Source organism: Talpa europaea (genome assembly GCF_964194135.1).
Source record: "Talpa europaea genome assembly, chromosome: 8".
In the NCBI taxonomy this organism is placed as follows: Eukaryota; Metazoa; Chordata; class Mammalia; order Eulipotyphla; family Talpidae; genus Talpa; species Talpa europaea.
In genome coordinates this window covers 47,293,602-47,310,754 of record NC_140075.1, presented here as the reverse complement: position 1 = coordinate 47,310,754, position 17,153 = coordinate 47,293,602, and the positions used below count along the sequence as shown (strand labels likewise).

The 17,153-nt window shown below is 37.2% G+C and overlaps 1 protein-coding gene across 3 annotated transcripts in view; it reads left to right on the top strand.

The window, feature by feature from the left end:
* ICE2 (interactor of little elongation complex ELL subunit 2) overlaps nucleotides 1-17,153 on the top strand; it is a gene marked incomplete at both ends in the record, with an annotated part of 61,587 nt that overhangs the window by 20,887 nt on the left and 23,547 nt on the right. For 2 of the 3 annotated variants that reach the window (XM_084240616.1, XM_084240617.1), the window contains 2 exons: nucleotides 3,565-4,522; nucleotides 5,985-6,160. In XM_084240616.1, coding sequence (XP_084096742.1) covers nucleotides 3,565-4,522; nucleotides 5,985-6,160 — 1,134 coding nt within the window. Of the gene's footprint in view, nucleotides 1-2,871; nucleotides 2,914-3,564; nucleotides 4,523-5,984; nucleotides 6,161-17,153 lie in introns of all 3 variants that reach the window. The other variant, XM_084240615.1, reaches the window with a different exon arrangement.

Sequence of the window (17,153 nt, the reverse complement as noted above, 5' to 3'; positions counted from 1 at the left end):
CAAAAGTATATTGTAAGTGCACCTTAAGATCCTGGAAATATATTTATTAGCACATTAGATAATGCTGAAAATAGAATAAAATGGAAGATGGTTTGAAAATACTATAATGAAACACAGACAACAAAAATAAAGTATGGAGACTAACGCAAGAAATGTAAAGATAAATGTAAAGTTGAGAATGGTATAGCTGCATACAGAATAGTGGTATGAAAGAGGTGATACGACCAAACCAATACTTGAAAACCAAATAAATACATAAATAATAATCTTAAAGACCCCCAGATAAACAAAATAAAGGCACATTGCCTATATAGAACTGAGAGTTAGACTGACAAGTAACTTCTCAATGACAATGAAAGCCAGAAAACACTGAAACACTGTATTAAGAGAAAATAACCTACTTAGTAAAATTTTCTAACCAGTGAAGATGTCCTTAAACAATGAAAAGTTAATAATATTTGAGACGTTAATGATAAAAATTAATGATCTTTTAAGGTAAAAGTTGAGTTTGCTAACAGCAAACCCCTTTTCATGAATGTTCTTCAGACAAAAGGGAAATAATCTCAAATGAAGAGGACAGTGAAAATGGAAGAAAGAATGAGGAATAACACAAGTGAACATGATATAGATAGGCTCTAATTTATAGGTGCATGTATGGGAACTCAGGAAGTTAAGAGTTCTGAGATGCCCAAGGCTTAAGAACTCTAGAAGTCCTCCACTTAGGAAAAATCATTTTTGGTATTGTCCCTGTTGAGCAGAACAAAGACTTAATTAAAGGAGGGCCTCCCCTGTGGCGCAGCGGTTGAGCTCTGGGTTGCGAAGCTGCCCTCAGCCTCTGCAGCGCCAGTTTGATCCCCGGCCGCCTGGCGAGGGTCCCACATGGCGCGCAGACCTCTCCTGCCGCCCGCTGCTCCTCTCAGCAGTGTACTTCGTCCGTCCGCCTGTTCTGTTCCCTGCTGTCTCTGGTGAATTCTCTCACCCTCCGCGCTTCTGAGTGTACCAGTGCTTGTATAAATAGATAAATAAATCTTTTTAAAAAAAGAAAGAGGGCCTCCCCGGTGGCGCAGCGGTTGAGTGCTGGGTTGCGAAACTGCGCGCGGCCTCTGCGGCGCCGGTTCGATCCCCGGCTGCTCCCCGGCCACCCGAGGAGGGTCCCACATGGCGCGCAGACCTCTCCTGCCGCCCGCTGCTCCCCTCAGCAGTGTACTTCGGTCCTTCTGCCTGCTCTGCTCCCCGCTCTGGCTCTGGTGAATTCTCTCACCCTCCCGCACTTCTGATTGTACCCAGTGCATGTATAAACAAAACAAATAAATAAATAAATAAACATGCCTCTATTAAAAAAAAAAAAATAAAAAAAAGAAAGAAAAGTACTGCCAAAAAATTTTCAACTGCATCTAGTGACCAGATTGTTAGTAATGATAGTTATTGTGAGCACATTAAATTGTATAATAAAACAAATAAGTAGTTATGTTAACAACCAAGAAATTCAGCGTAAAAGAAATGCCAAAGACATTAAATAAAAACTCTAAAATAATAATGAAATTGTATCAAAAAGATGTCTAAACCAACTTGAAGGAATTCCCATTGGTTGGAGATGTGTCCGTTTGACCATGACAAAAAATGACTGCAATGAATTAAAACATGAAATATGTGAAAAGTATCATTCATAATGATACTTGAAAAAGGTATATATAACTAGTTGTTTGGGGGATGCTGGCACGTAAAGCCTAAATTTTGAAAACTGATTAAAAAATCTAGTATTTGTCTTGACTTTCCAGTAAAAATTGTATTTCAGGGTAACAGTAGGATATGACCATCACCATTTTGCAGCTCCTAATGTAATAATGAATCTAAGCAATAATCATCATTTGATTATCAGGCACTAAAATCATTAGAAGATCGATGAGGAATTTTATAATGGGTTGGTTAATGATGACACACAAATCAGTGTATGAATTGTAATATCACAAGGAGAGCGATATCAGACATCATTAGCCTCTTGATTGAAGTGGAATTACACAGTACCACATACAACATTCAGGTTGAAAAAACAGAAATGTACCTGAATCTGATGAAACTGCTAAATCATCTTAATAGTAAATTCAAGAAATAGAAGGATGTGTTAAGAAACATCATAGGGACACAGATTTTAAAATCCAGAATGGAATAATTTAAAGGATAACTACTCTGATTTCTTCTATGAATATCTAGTGACTATGAGAGTTAATAGAATGTAGGGGGGATACATTTGTCAAATTAAAGAAATTGAGAAACTTAACCAAATATAGAATCTTGATTGGACCCTGATACCAGTAAACAATTGTAAAAAGACATAAGGCTGAAAGTTTTAACATTGATTAGATATTTTATGACACTAAGTAATTGTTTTTATTGAAGTAATTAGTGATGTGATTGTTTTATTGAAGAATTCTTATACCCCAATATATTAAAGTATCTATTGATTGGTGATGTCTCAAAATAATTTAGGTATTTGTATCTGAGTTTTTTTCTGTTGGGAATAAAAGCATTACCTTTAATTCATTAACTTTTGACTTTAAGTTTATTTTATTATGATTATTTTGGTTTTTTCATAGCTCTTATTGTTCAAATACTGTGAATAATTCTTCTGATTTTTAATGTGTAATGTTTCAGGTTATGTTGCTTTTAAAGTATTTGTAATTATCTTAACTTCTTTTATCCATTAATTTAGGGTAGTTTTTAATTCCACATGCTTAGTTCATTGTTGGTTTAAATTTTTCTTAATGATTTCTGACTATTTCCTTCTAAACAGAAAGCAAGATCCTAGCATATTCTGCTTTGTGATATATTGATGGTTTTTTATTTTTGTTCTTTTGTATATTAACTTTATAGTCTGTCTTTGGAAATGCCCCTTGGATTCTTGGGAGGGAAAAGGTATCTTTATAATGTATTCATGTTTTTGATCATCCACATATTTTTGTTTCGATTATGTAATATACTTTCTATGTTGATATTTATTTTTACTTAGAGACTGTGTATTCTTGACTAAATACAGTTGGTCATTTGTCAAATTTTCCTTGGTTTCAACTGTGTATTTTGACAATGTTGTTTGCATGTCACAATTCAAGGCCAGACCATTTTGTTCTTCTCAATTTCATTTTTCAACAAAGATTTCTTTTTCTACCTAATGCTTTTTACATGAAATCTGCTTTGTCTCACACTGATACTGCTACTCTTTCTCTATTTCTTGATGGCCCATTGTTTCATTTCTTCTTTGTGGTCCTGACTATTTTTTCATTAATGGAAATTGCTCTCGGGTTGTAGTAATTGCAAATATTTCCTTTTCCTGTACTAGTACAATTTGGGAATTTGTCTGTGTCTCAGCAATATTATAATGAGAAGTTAACATTAGATTAGTTGCCAGTAGTGTGTTACCATATTCAGTAAGAACCTTTCAGAGCCATTAGACTTTTCTTTTTGCATTCAAAGAGCATAAGCTGTATATGTGATGGGTAGGGACATTAAGAGATAGATTAAGGGTGGTCTGGAATTTTTGTTAATTGTTTGCCGATGTATTTTCTTAAGATGTCTTATGAAGTTAATGAAAACCGAAAAATTGAACCCCTTGAAAATTTGGATCTGGATTTTGATGATGATGTCACAGAACTTGAAACTTTTGGAGTAACCACTACCAAACCTTCAAAGTCACCAACTTCAACAAGCACGTCTACAGTGCCCAACACAACAAATACTCCCACAGCACCCAGTGCAGCAACACCCATGGCACCAATTGCACCGGACATTTCTGCTCATTCTAGAAGTTTATCTCACATTCTAATGGAACAGTTGCAAAAGGAGAAACAGTTGGTGACTGGTATGGATGGCAGCCCAGAAGAGTACAGAAATAAAGATGATCAGGGATGTGTTCCAAGTAATGAAAAGGTATCAGATTCTGACAAATCTTTGAAGCAGAATAGTGACTTGAAAGCATCTGAGAACTTAGAGCTAGAAAGTCCTATGGAAATCGAAACCTGTAATGAAAATATGACTACTGATATGGTTCTAGAGAACACAGGCAATTCAAAGGATAAGACTGTTGGATCAGAAGCAGATAAAACTGAAGATGTAATGTGTAATAGTGATACAGATGAAGACTGTTTAATCATTGATACTGAGTGTCAAAGTAGTAGTAATGGAAAGACAGCCGACGTGGATTCCAATATAAGTTCTGAGCCAGCTAACCCAATTTCTTCCTCAGGACAGGCTTCTGTAGGAAACCAGAATAATACTAGTAGTTCTGAAGAGTCGTGTGTTTTAAAAAAACCAATCAAACGAGTATATAAAAAATTTGATCCAGTTGGAGAAATTTTAAAAATGCAGGATGAACTCTTAAAGCCCATTTCCAGAAAAGTGCCTGAATTGCCCTTAATGAATTTAGAAAATTCTAAAGAACCTCCTGTTTCTGAGCAACCCTCTGCTGCTTCAGATACCTCTAGTTGGCCAAGATCTATATGGCCTTCTGCATTTCATAGGCCAAAAGGAAGTAAGTACCTTTTTATAGGGAATTTTTATATTTACCGTTTTGCCTACTCTTTGCCCTCAGGTTTTTCTTCTCTCACTTCTTCTTTATTTTAACCTATTTTATCATCTTAATGATATTCGTTTTTCTATCTACTGATCAATATTTCAACTTCAGGATCTTCTCTGTGTACCTAGAGGTATATGGATTTTGTAACCAGTATTTACTGTGTATAGTGGTTACTAAATTATAATTAATGTGTTTCACCAAACTGATGGAGAAATGTATCAACGTTAGTCTAAAATGTATGTATTCTTTGTGTTAAGCTACAGTTTAGTTCTTTTTCATTTTGTGAAATAGTTATAAAGCTGCACCTCAGTACAGCCTCAATAAGGAATAACATTACTTTTTTTCCCTTTTATTAATTTTAAAGTTTTTTACACTGTTCATATTTTTACAATATTTGATTTTTCCCCTCAGGTGTAGTCCTCGTAAATATTCCACCACCACAGCACCTATGATCCATCACCATAGTCCCTTGTGTTCTTCCTACTCCTGTTTTGATTCCTTTTCCTCCGCCTCCCCTCCTTTAAGCCTCATATCTATAGTTGCCCACAAGTTTTGTCTTTTTGTTTTTTGACCCTATGTTTGGTTTCCCTATATTCCTCCTGTAAGTGATATCATCTGATATTTTTCTTTTTCCTTCTCACTTACTTCACTGAACATAATCCTTTACAGCTCCATCCATAAGTTTATCTTTTTTGATTGCTGAGTAGTATTCCATTGTGTGTATATACCACATCTTGATCCAGTCATCTGTTTTTGATAATTTAGGTTGTTTCCATGTCATAGCTATTGTAAATAGTGCTGTAATGAACATAGGAGTAGAGGTTTCCTCTTGAATTACTTTTTAAAGCTTTTTCAGAAGCTGTCTCACTAATTCATGCTTTATCTAGAGTTACTGAAGGTGTAAGCAAACCTTAAAGCTTTGATTTTTAGCTATTGGTGCAGAAGCATTAAAAGCAAAATGGTAATAGAGCGATGGTCAGCCGAGAGGAAATAGAATGGTACAGTTGGTAGAAGTTTAAAAATAGATCATCAGGGGCCTCCCTGGTGGCGCAGCGGTTGAGCGCTGGGTTGCGAAGCTGCCCACGGCCTGCTCCCCGGCCACCAGAGGAGGGTCCCACATGGCGCGCAGACCTCTCCTGCCGCCCGCTGCTCCCCTCAGCAGTGTACCTCGGTCCTTCTGCCTGCTCTGCTCCCCACTCTGGCTCTGGTGAATTCTCTCACCCTCCCGCGCTTCTGACTGTACCCAGTGCTTGTATAAACAAAACAAACAAACAAACAAATAAATAAAACATGCCTCTATTAAAAAAAAAAGGGTACTAAAAATAGATCATTAAATTGTTTAATCTTAATTTGTGATAGATGGGTAAAGGGCAAATGTGTTGTTAAATAAAAATGAGAAATATATTTATTTTTAAAGGATTGCCATATGAACTTCAGGACTATGTTGAAGATACTTCAGAATACGTAGCTCCTCAGGAAGGAAATTTTGTTTACAAGTTATTTAGCCTGCAAGACCTGTTGTTACTTGTGCGATGCAGTGTCGAAAGGATAGAGACCAGACCGCGCTCTAAAAAACGGAAGAAAATCAGAAGAGTAAGTTCTTACGTGGGGAGTTAGGATGTGGTAGCATAATTAGACAGCAAATATTTAACATGCACTTTTAATGAAGTTTTATTGATTATCATGATAGTGTTTCCTGTAAAATACTGAAAACATTTCTAGTAAGAGAAAATGTTTTGTTAGTCGTAAATGCCAATAACATTCTTATATAGAATATGTAAACTTCGTTGAAAACAATACCATCATGGATTTGGTCTTGATTTGATTGGCACGTACATTCTTCCTTACTCTTCAGTTTAGATCTCCATTATGACATAAGAACTTTTTTTCTCTTACTTTGGGATCTTCTTGACTCAATTTAGAAGTCCTAATTTTGAAAGGTGTATTTTCACACATATTTGTTAAGTCTTCCCAGAATTGCTAGAAGACCAAATTGCTTCCTTCTTTACCCTGTCATTTATTTTGGCATTTGATACAACTATTTTCTTCAGTTAAAGTTTTTGCTACAATTTGAGTAATTGGTTTTTTTAAATAGTTTTTCATATTTGATATTTGAAGTTCTCTTTCAGATTAGTGTGGATTGTGTATTACTACTGGATTTTGGTAAAATTTGTAAGAAATAGTGAATGTCTCCTTCAAAAATTTTTTTCAGCAAAATTTTTCTATTGCATACATTTATTGCTGTACATTTCTGTTTTTTGTTTTTTTTTAAAGTTTTGACTGTCTTTGTCTCTTTGTCTTGTATCTAACATCTAGCTCAATAAGAATACAAAATCACCACCTTAGGCTGTCAGTGTGTTTTGGACTGGTTGATCAGGCAAATCAAGGATAATTGTTTTCCAGTGTTAATCTTTGTAGATCAAGTCCCTGACTTGTACTTTCTTATATTTAGGAATAACTGGTGGTAAAAAGTGCCAGCCTTTCCAAACTGCTAATAATAGTGTTGAGAAACTATCATGGAAAATTCTAAAGTTAACCCATCAGGATCTAGGATGTATATACTTGTGTATATTCTGTCCACCAGACTCCAGTAGACTTGGCAAATATTTGCCTTGATTATGTTTTTTTTTTTTTAAAGATTTTATGTATGTAGAAAAACTGGGGTACAGACCAGAGGTACAGAGGGTGGGAGGATTCACCAAAGACAGTGGGGAGCAGAGCAGGTAAACTGACTGAATACACTGCTGAGGGGAGCAGCGGGGGGCCAGACAGGAGAAGTCTGCTGTGGCATGTGGACTAGCTTCCAGGCCAGGGATTGAACTTGTGCTCTAGTGGCTGTGGATAGCTTAATAGTGCTGAGACTTAACCCCTTGTGCCACCAAGGAGACCCCCTTGATTATGTTTTTATCCCTTGTTACATAGGAAAAGTATGAATTAAATTATTTAATCCCTGTTTCTCGTAATTTGGTTTTCATTATTGGTTCAAATTTTAAATTAAAACCCAAATAAATAACTTGAAATTAAATGTATATGAGTATATGCTTTATAAGAGAAAGTCAAAAATTATGATATTGTAGGTTTCATATTAGTCTCCTCCCAGATAAATACTCTGTATTAAAAGGTTTTACTCTATTTGGTAATTTTTTCTAATCATCTGTATTTCACTGTGATCATTTTTTTTTTTTTTTTTTTTATTGTTCTAGGGTGTTTTTTTTTTTTCTTTTTCCCCGTCTCTTTATTTTTCTTTATTTTTTTAATTAATAAATTTTATTTTTATATTACCCATACAATTGCAATCCCCCCATTCTGACCCCAATCCCTCCCTTCCCGCCCCCCACCCCCCAAAAAGTGTCTCTGGTTCATAGTTTTTGTTGATTTTGATTTTCACTTTCTTATAGTTATTCATTTTCCTGGTCCCTTATTTAAGTTTTCTAGATCCCTGCTATGAGTGAGACCATCCGGTATTTTTCTTTTTCTTTTTGGCTTATTTCACTGAGCATGATCCCTTCCAGCACCATCCATGTTGCTGCAAATTGCATGTGGTTATCTTTTTTGAATGCTGAGTAATATTCCATGGTATATATGTACCACATCTTCTTGATCCAGTCATCTATTTTTGGGCATTTGGGCTGTTTCCAAAGCTTAGCTATTGTAAACAGTGCTGCTATAAACATAGGGGTGCAGGTGTTCTTTGGAATTGATGTTTCTGTGTTCTTTGGGTAAATACCTAGGAGTGGAATTGCTGGATCCTGTGGAAGCTCTATGTTTAGTAGGTCCAGAAATCTCCACACAGCTCTCCATAGTGGTTGGACCAGTTTGCACTCCCACCAACAGTGCAGAAGAGTTCCTTTTTCTCCACAACCTCGCCAACATTTGTTGTTGCTATTTTTTTTAATATGTGCCATTCTCACTGGTGTAAGATGGTATCTCATGGTAGTTTTGATTTGCATTTCCCTGATTACAAGTGATGTTGAACATTTTTTCATATGCCTGTTGGCCATTCGCATTTCCTCTTCAGAGAAGTTTCTTTTTAGTTCCTCTGTCCATTTTTTGACTGGATTATTTTCTTTGTTGTTGTTGAGTCTCATCAGCTCTTTGCAGATTTTTGTGATCAGTCCTTTATCATTAGTGTTGTGTGCAAAAATTTTCTCCCAGTTGGTGGGGTTTCTCTTTGTTTTTGTTATTGTCTCTTTTGCTGTGCAGAAGCTCTTTAATTTGATGTAGTCCCAGCTGTTGATCTTTGCCTTCACTATCACTGCTTTGGGTGATGTGTCTGTAAAGATGTCTTTGATATGCAAATCACGTAGTGTTTCGCCTATATTTCCTTCTATGTGTTTTATGGTTTCAGGTCTTATGTCTAGTTCTTTAATCCATTTTGAGTTGGTTTTTGTATATGGTGTGAGGTAGTGGTCAAGCTTCATTCTTTTGCATGTAGCGACCCAGTTTTCCCAGCACCATTTATTGAACAAACTTTCTTTGCTCCAATGCATAGTCTTTGCTCCTTTGTCAAAGATTAGTTGACCATAAATCTGTGGGTTTATTTCTGGATTTTCTATTCGATTCCATTGGTCTGTATGTCTGTTCTTGTTCCAATACCATGCAGTTTTGATGATTATGGCTTTGTAGTAGAGTTTGAAGTCTGGGAGTGTGATGCCTCCATTCCCTTCTTTTTTTTTTCAGGAGAGCTTTGGCTATTCGGGGTTTTTTGTGATTCCATATGAATTTCATCAATAATTGTTCTATTTCTTTGAAGAATGACATTGAAATTTTGATTGGAATAGTCATTGAATCTGTATATTGCCTTTGGTAGGATGGCCATTTTAATAATGTTTATTCTCCCAATCCATGAGCAGGGGATGTCTTTCCATTTCTTTGTGTCTTCTTCTATTTCTTTTAACAGTGTTTTATAGTTTTCTTTGTATAGGTCCTTTACCTCTTTTGTTAGATTTATTCCCAAATATTTGATTTTTTTTGTTTCAATAATAAAAGGGATAGTTTTTTTGATTTCTTCTTCAGATTTATTGTTTGTATATAGGAAGGCTACTGACTTTTGCGTGTTGATTTTGTATCCTGCCACTTTACTGAACTGATTGATGAGTTGAATTAGCTTTTCTGTGGAGTTTTTGGGGTTCTCTATGTATATTATCATATCATCTGCAAAGAGTGATAGTTTGACTTCTTCTTTTCCTATTTGGATTCCTTGGATGTCTTTCTCTTGTCTTATTGCTCTGGCTAGGACTTCCAGTATTATATTGAAAAGCAGTGGTGAGAGTGGACATCCTTGTCTTGTTCCAGATCTTAATGGAATTGCTTTCAGCTTTTCACCATTGAGAATGATACTGGCTGTTGGCTTGTCATATATGGCCTTTATGATGTTGAGGTACGTTCCTTGTATCCCAAGAATTTCAAGGGCTTTTATCATGAATGGGTGTTGCACTTTGTCGAAAGCTTTCTTAGCATCTATTGATATTATCATATGGTTTTTATATTTCTTTTTGTTGATGTGTTGGATAACGTTGATTGATTTTCGGATGTTAAACCATCCTTGTGTCCCTGGAATGAATCCTACTTGGTTGTGGTGAATTACCTTATGGATACACTGTTGGATTCTGATAGCTAAAATTTTATTGAGGATTTTTGCATCAGTGTTCATTAGGGAGATTGGCCTATAGTTTTCTTTTTTTGTGTGGTCCTTGTTCGATTTTGGTATTAGTGTAATGTTGGCTTCATAGAACGTGTTAGGTATTATACCTTCCTTCTCAATTTTTTGGAAGAGTTTGTGAAGGATAGGTACCAATTCCTCTCTGAATGTTTGGTAGAATTCATTTGTAAATCCATCAGGTCCTGGGCTTTTGTTTTTGGGGAGGTTTTTGATTACCATTTCAATTTCGCTAATTGTAATTGGTCTGTTTAGGTGTTCTATTTCTTCTTTATCTAGCTTTGGGTGATTGTAGAGTTGTAGGAATTTGTCCATCTCCTCTAGATTGTTAAACTTGTTTCCATATAACTGTTCATAGTAGTTATTAATTATTCTTTTGATTTCTGCTGTGTCCTTTGTGATTTCTCCTCTTTCATTTATTATCCTATTTATTTGTGCTTTCTCCCTTTTTGCCCTTGTGAGCCTGGCAAGGGGTTTATCTATTTTATTTATTTTTTCGAAGAACCAGCTCTTGGTTTCATTGATCTTTTGGATTGTTTTTTTAGTTTCGATTTCATTTATTTCTGCTTTGGTTTTTATTATTTCTTTTCTTCTACTGGTTTTGGGGCTTTTTTTGTTGTTCTTTTTCTAGATCTTTGAGTTTCGAGATTAGGTTGTTTCTTTGAGTTCTTTCTTGTTTCTTGATGTGAGCATCTATTGCTATATATTTTCCTCTTATTACTGCTTTTGCTGCATCCCATACATTTAGGAAATTGGTGTCCTCCTTGTCATTCAATTCAAAGAATTTTTTAATTTCTTCTTTTATCTCCTCGTTAGTCCAGTGGACTTCCAGTAGTGTGGGTTTCAATCTCCACGAGGTAGGAGAATACCTTGCCTTCTCTTTATGGTTTATTTCTAGTTTGATGCCTTCATGGTCAGAAAAGATGGTTGGTATGATTTCAATCTTGGTGTATCTGTTGATGTTTGTCTTGTGCCCCAGTATATGATCGATCCTAGATAATGATCCGTGTGCGCTTGAGAAAAATGTATACTCAGATTTTTTGGGGTTTAGTGTTCTATATATGTCTGTTAAGCCTAAGCACTCTAGATCCTTATTTAGAGCTTTAGTGTCTTTACTTATTTTTTGTCTTGTTGATCTATCCATTGTTGCTAGTGGTGTGTTGAAGTCTCCCACTACGTATGTGTTTTCTCTGATGTCTGTTTTCAGAGATGCCAATACTTGTCTGATATATTTTGGTGCTCCTTCGTTTGGTGAATATATGTTAATGAGTGTTATTTCTTCTTGAAGTATTATCCCCTTGATCATAATGTAATGACCACTGGGGTCTCTTTTTATCTTTTTAAGTTTGAAATCTGTTTTATCTGATATGAGTATAGCTGTTCCTGCCTTCTTTTTTGGTCCATTTGCTTGTAGAATTGTTTTCCATCCTTTAACTTTGAGTCTATTTTTATCTTTTGCAGCTAAATGTGTTTCCTGGAGACAGCAAAAGGTTGGGCTTTGTTTCTTAATCCAGCCTGCAACTCTGTGTCTTTTTATTGGAGAGTTTAGTCCATTTACATTTAGAGTTAGTATTGTTATGTTAGCATCTGTATTTGCCATTGTGTTTGTCTTTCCTTTGATTTTATTTATTTATTCTTTTAATAACTTTCTTTGGCCTTTTGTTGTTATTCGTCCCTCTGAGGTTCTGGCTTTAGGACTCCTTGTAGTATTTTTTGGAGTGGGGGTTTAGTCACAATGAAATTCCGGAGTTTCTGTTTGTCTGGGAAGGTCCATATTCTTTCTTCAAAGAGGAAGGAGTGCTTTGCGGGATAGAGTATTCTTGGTTGGCATCTGTTTTCTTGGAGTCTGTTGACTATGTCCCTCCACTCTCTCCTTGCCCGTAGTGTTTCTTCAGAGAAGTCTGATGTCAGTCTGATTGGTTTCCCTTTGAATGTTATCTGTTTCTTCCCTCTTGTTAGTTTCATTATTTTTTCTTTGTCTTGGATTCTTGGGAGCTTTACTATTATGTGTCTTGCTGTATTTTTCCTTTCGTCATGGAAGTTTGGTGTTCTTGCTTCTTGTATATCAATTTTCAGATCCTTCTTAGCGTTTGGGAAGTTCTCTTCAATTATATCCATGAATATTTTCTCTGTTCCTACATCTCTCTCCTCTCCTTCTGGGATTCCTATAACTCTTATATTTCCTTTCCTCATGGAGTCAGATAGTTCCCGAAGTCTTTCTTCGGTCTTTTTCCTTCGTACTTCTCCTTCCTTTTCTGTTTTAGTTCTTTTTATTTCTGTGTCTTCAAGAGTACTTATTCGTTCTTCCATTTCATCTATTCTGCTTTCACTGCTTTTCCCAGAGTTCTTTAGCGTCTCCATTAATTCTTTGATCTCCTGCATTTCTTTTACTTCCCTCTTTAGGGACTCAATTTCATTCTTCTGGTCATTAATTATTTTCCCCTTATCATTGTTTTCCTTTATGACTTCTGTCAGTTTTTTAATCACAGCAATTTTAAATTCTCTATCTGGAAGGCTCAGAAGTTCTTCCAAGTTACTGTCGTTGCAATCTGGTAGATGGTTTTCTTTTTGTGGTGTGCTATTTTGCTGAGGAGTTGCTGGGTTGCATGTGGTTTTTCTACTCCCTACTGCCTGTTTTCTAATTTGCCGTATTCCTTGTGACACTGTGTTGCTGGTACTGGCCGGCATCTTGGGCGACCTTCCCAGCTCACCACTGGCTCCTCTGGGGAACTTCTGCTGGGTTCACAAGTCTCCAGCAAAGACAGGTCCCTGCTCTGTCTCCTCGGTGAGCCTTCTGCTGGGTTCACACAGTCTCCAGCAAGAAGGGTCCCTGCTGCAAAATGCCAGAGCCGGGGACGCGCTCCCCTGCACGCCCGGTCTGCCCCAGCGGTGGGTGCTGCTCCCCTCTGGGCTGGAACTGCAGGCTAGAAGGCGCCCAGCATGGGCAAGCCTCCCAGCTTACCTCTGTCTCCTCGGTGAGCCTTCTGCTGGGTTCACACAGTCTCCAGCAAGAAGGGTCCCTGCTGCAAAATGGCGATGCTGGAACGAGCTCCCCTGCACGCCCGGTCTGCCCCAGCGGTGGGTGCTGCTCCCCTCTGGGCTGGAACTGCAGGCTAGAAGGTGCCCGGTGTGGGGAAGCCTCCCAGCTTAACCTCTGTCTCCTCAGTGAGCCTTCTGCTGGGTTCACACAGTCTCCATCAAGAAGGGTCCCTGCTGCAAAATGGCGATGTGGGAACGAGCTCCCCTGCACGCCCGGTCTGCCCCAGCGGTGGGTGCTGCTCCCCTCTGGGCTGGAACTGCAGGCTAGAAGGCGCCCAGCATGGGCAAGCCTCCCAGCTTACCTCTGTCTCCTTGGTGAGCCTTCTGCTGGTTCACACAGTCTCCAGCAAGAAGGGTCCCTGCTGCAAAATCTCACTGTGATCATTTTAATGACCATTGCATGAGCATCTTAAATACAAGTGGTGTCAGTGCTATGGATTGTATTTTCAAGATTTCCTTTATTTCTTGCTGTCTGATTTATTTTGGGGCTAATCTTCTGAAAACAGGTCAGAAACAGCTGAGCCCTACAGAATTTCTGAACAAGAACTTTATATTTCTCATTGTGTCAAACCCAGAAAAATAAGAAAATTTTTAGTGAATGCTTATCATATTTCATCTATCATTTTATGTAACAGTTTAGTACGCATGGTTTAAATCTCTAAGCAGAATGTATGCCCCCTAGGAATCATGTCCTATTTTTTTTTAAAGATTTTATTTATGCAAACAAGAACTGGGGTGTAAGCCAGAGGTGCGGGGGGTGAGAGGATTCACCAGAGACACAGTGGGTGCTGGAACAGGCAGACTAACTGAAATACACTGCTGCGGGGAGCAGTGGGCGAGGCATGGGAGGTCTGCTGCACCATGTGAGTTGCTTCATGGTGGGCCAGGGATCAAACTCGTGCTAGCAGTGGCTGACGACAGCGCTCTCCTTAATCCCTGCACCATCAGGGAGGCCCCAGGAACCATGTCCTATTCATCTGGTTTTTCCTTATGTAGAAATCCAATAAGTAATTATTGAAAAAATAAGAAAGTTGAGGCACTAGTTTGAGAAATTTTAAAGTGGTGCTATTTAAACTCTAATTAGGTAAGAATGCATCCTGATGAATTTTCCTACTTAACAACCAACTTGTTTAGATAAAAACTTTTAAGTACTTGGAAGTCTCTTGAACCTCTAATGTGAAACACCTCATCTCTCTTTGTTTTTTCTTGGTTCTTCAATTCTTTGTTAATTGGAGCCGAGATTTTAGTTTCTTATATCATTTATCATTCATCAAAGCTCTGCTTAATAGGAGGAAAACTTAAAACAATAACCATTCTCATATAATGCAATGATATGAAGAGGGCCAATTTGGGGCATATGATGAAACTGGAACTTACTGAGTTCTACACTTAGTTGTGAAATCCAGACCATGTAATTTTAAATGATGTGATATTATCTGTTACTGTCTATCTCAGCTAAATTTTCCAAGAGCTTTGGTTCAAAAATTTAGCTTTGGTTTAATTATTTAAAAATTTATGTTGTCATTCGAAGGCCCTTCAGGAAAAAGGATCGTGAGGTGCTTGACTGTTAGAAAAGAATAGAACATACCCTAATGAGATCGGTGACAGGATATGAGCTATGAAATACCTGTTTAGAAATGTATATAAAAGTTTAAAAGATTTATATGATAAGTTGGTAGTTAGAGAATGAAGAAAAGCTTTCCTGGGCCTCCCTGGTAGCACAGGGGTTAAAGTCTCAGTGGTATCAAGATGTGGCCAGCTAGACACTGCAGCCTGAGTTCAACTCCCAGCCAGGGAGCTAACCCACATGGCACAGCAGACCTCTCTTACCTTTCTCACTGCTCCCCTCAGCAGTGCATTTCAGTAGATCCGTCTGCCCTCCCCAGTCTCTCTAGTGAATCCTCTCAACCCCACCCTGCACCTGTTGCCTATACCCCAGTTCTTGTATGCATAAATAAATAAAAGTAAGTCTTAAAAAAAAGTTTTCTTGAGGAGATTAGGATCTGTCAATCAAGAAAGAAAAAGATAGTTTATTTTTTATATTATGAAAACTACTTAAAAGTCCACTTTAATTCTGGAATACTAAGATAAAATACTCAGAATTCTTTCCCCTGACTTCCTGGAGATGGCAGTAGAATACATATAGAAATTAAAGCTAGATTCAGGAGTTAGTTTTACAGATATTGTCAGTATTATCAAAGAAAATTACCCCCAAACTATTTACCTTTCAGAAATATTTTTAGTTTAAAAATCTAAAATTAGCTATTATCCATCTGCTCTGGGGACGGGGGGTGGGGTGATCTTCTTTATTAATTATACTTTTTCCAGTTCTGCTGTAAATTGTGTCTTTAAGCAAATGTCCTAATTCTTTGGGCCATCGTTTCCTTTTAACTCTAGCTTCTATTTTCTCTAAACTTAAACAACTGTAAATCATATGTAGGTTACCAGTTGCTAAAGAATTAAATGCTTTTATAATAAAATGCTTTTGGCAATAAGATTATTCTAATTATAATTTAATTTTTTCATTGATAAGACACTGTAGGGATCCTACTACTTGAGGTTTGGACTCCTGGAACAAAAACTTGTTAAAAGTGCAAAACCTGGTCTTTACCTGAGATTCTGTGTACTAACAGATCATCAGTTCATTCATGTGCACTTTAAAATTTAAAAACACTGTCTTGGAATTATACAATGTACAACTGTAATCATAACAACACACTTATTGTCAATAGAAATTTTACTAGATTTGAATTGTTCTTACCACCACCATTGTGCCAAGCCCATATTATTTGCCACTTTCTGAATTCAGAAACTCTGGAATTCAGGAATTGTGAAAAGTTTATGGGACATTTTCATTTACAAATAATGACAGCATAGCATAATTTCAAATGTACTAACTAGCTTCTTTAGTTCCTTAAATAATGTATTTCTCCTGTAGTTGGAAATGAAGGGGTGCTGTTGAGAGTAGAATTGTCTTTGACGGAATGTGATGTGAGCACAGTGAAGATAATTAACATTGTATTACTTCACAAGCTTGTATTTCCTTACATATCCTCTTTTAGACAAATAATAGTTATGGTCATTTTATTTAATCTGTTTAGTGTCCTGCTCAGTAAACTCTAAATGAATAGTTTGTCATGTACTTAGTGTCTTGAATAAAACCTTTGTATTAATGAAGCTAATAACAGTTACAGTTGTTAATGCAGTAGTAATACTCATACAGTCACAGATGAAAACAAACTGCTCAGGTTATTTGAGCCTAAGAAAATTGTGACTATTCTTTACAGGGGCAGAAACTTCTTACCCTTTTTCTAATCCCCCTGATTATTGTTAGTATATATTACAATCATTACTTTATGACATCTGTCTTTGAATCTTTGAACAATTAATGGACCATAGGCTCTGTTCAAAGGATTCTGCTGTCAATCACATTCCCTCACTGAAATAAAATGTATACATATGTAGGTATTTTGATTTTGGTTGAGGGATGAAAATACAGTTGGTCCAGGATTTCTTTTCTTTTCTTTTCTTTGTTTTTTTTTAAAGATTTATTTATTTATCCACACAAGCGCTGAGTACAGTCAGAAGTGCGGAAGGGTGAGAGAATTCACCAGAGCCAGAGCAGGGAACAGAACAGGCAGAGTGACGAAACACACTGCTGAGGGGAGCAGCAGGCGTCAGGAGAGGTCTGTGTGACATGTGGGACCCTCACCCGGTAGCCGGGGATTGAACCGGAGCTGCAGAGGCTGCGGGCAGCTTCACAACCCAGCACTTAACCGCTGCGCCACCGGGGAGGCCCGGTCCAGGATTTTTTACACATTCACCTCTGCCTCTCCACATCTCTGCCACACATCCCCTCATTTACCAAGTTTCTGTTCATCAGGCTCA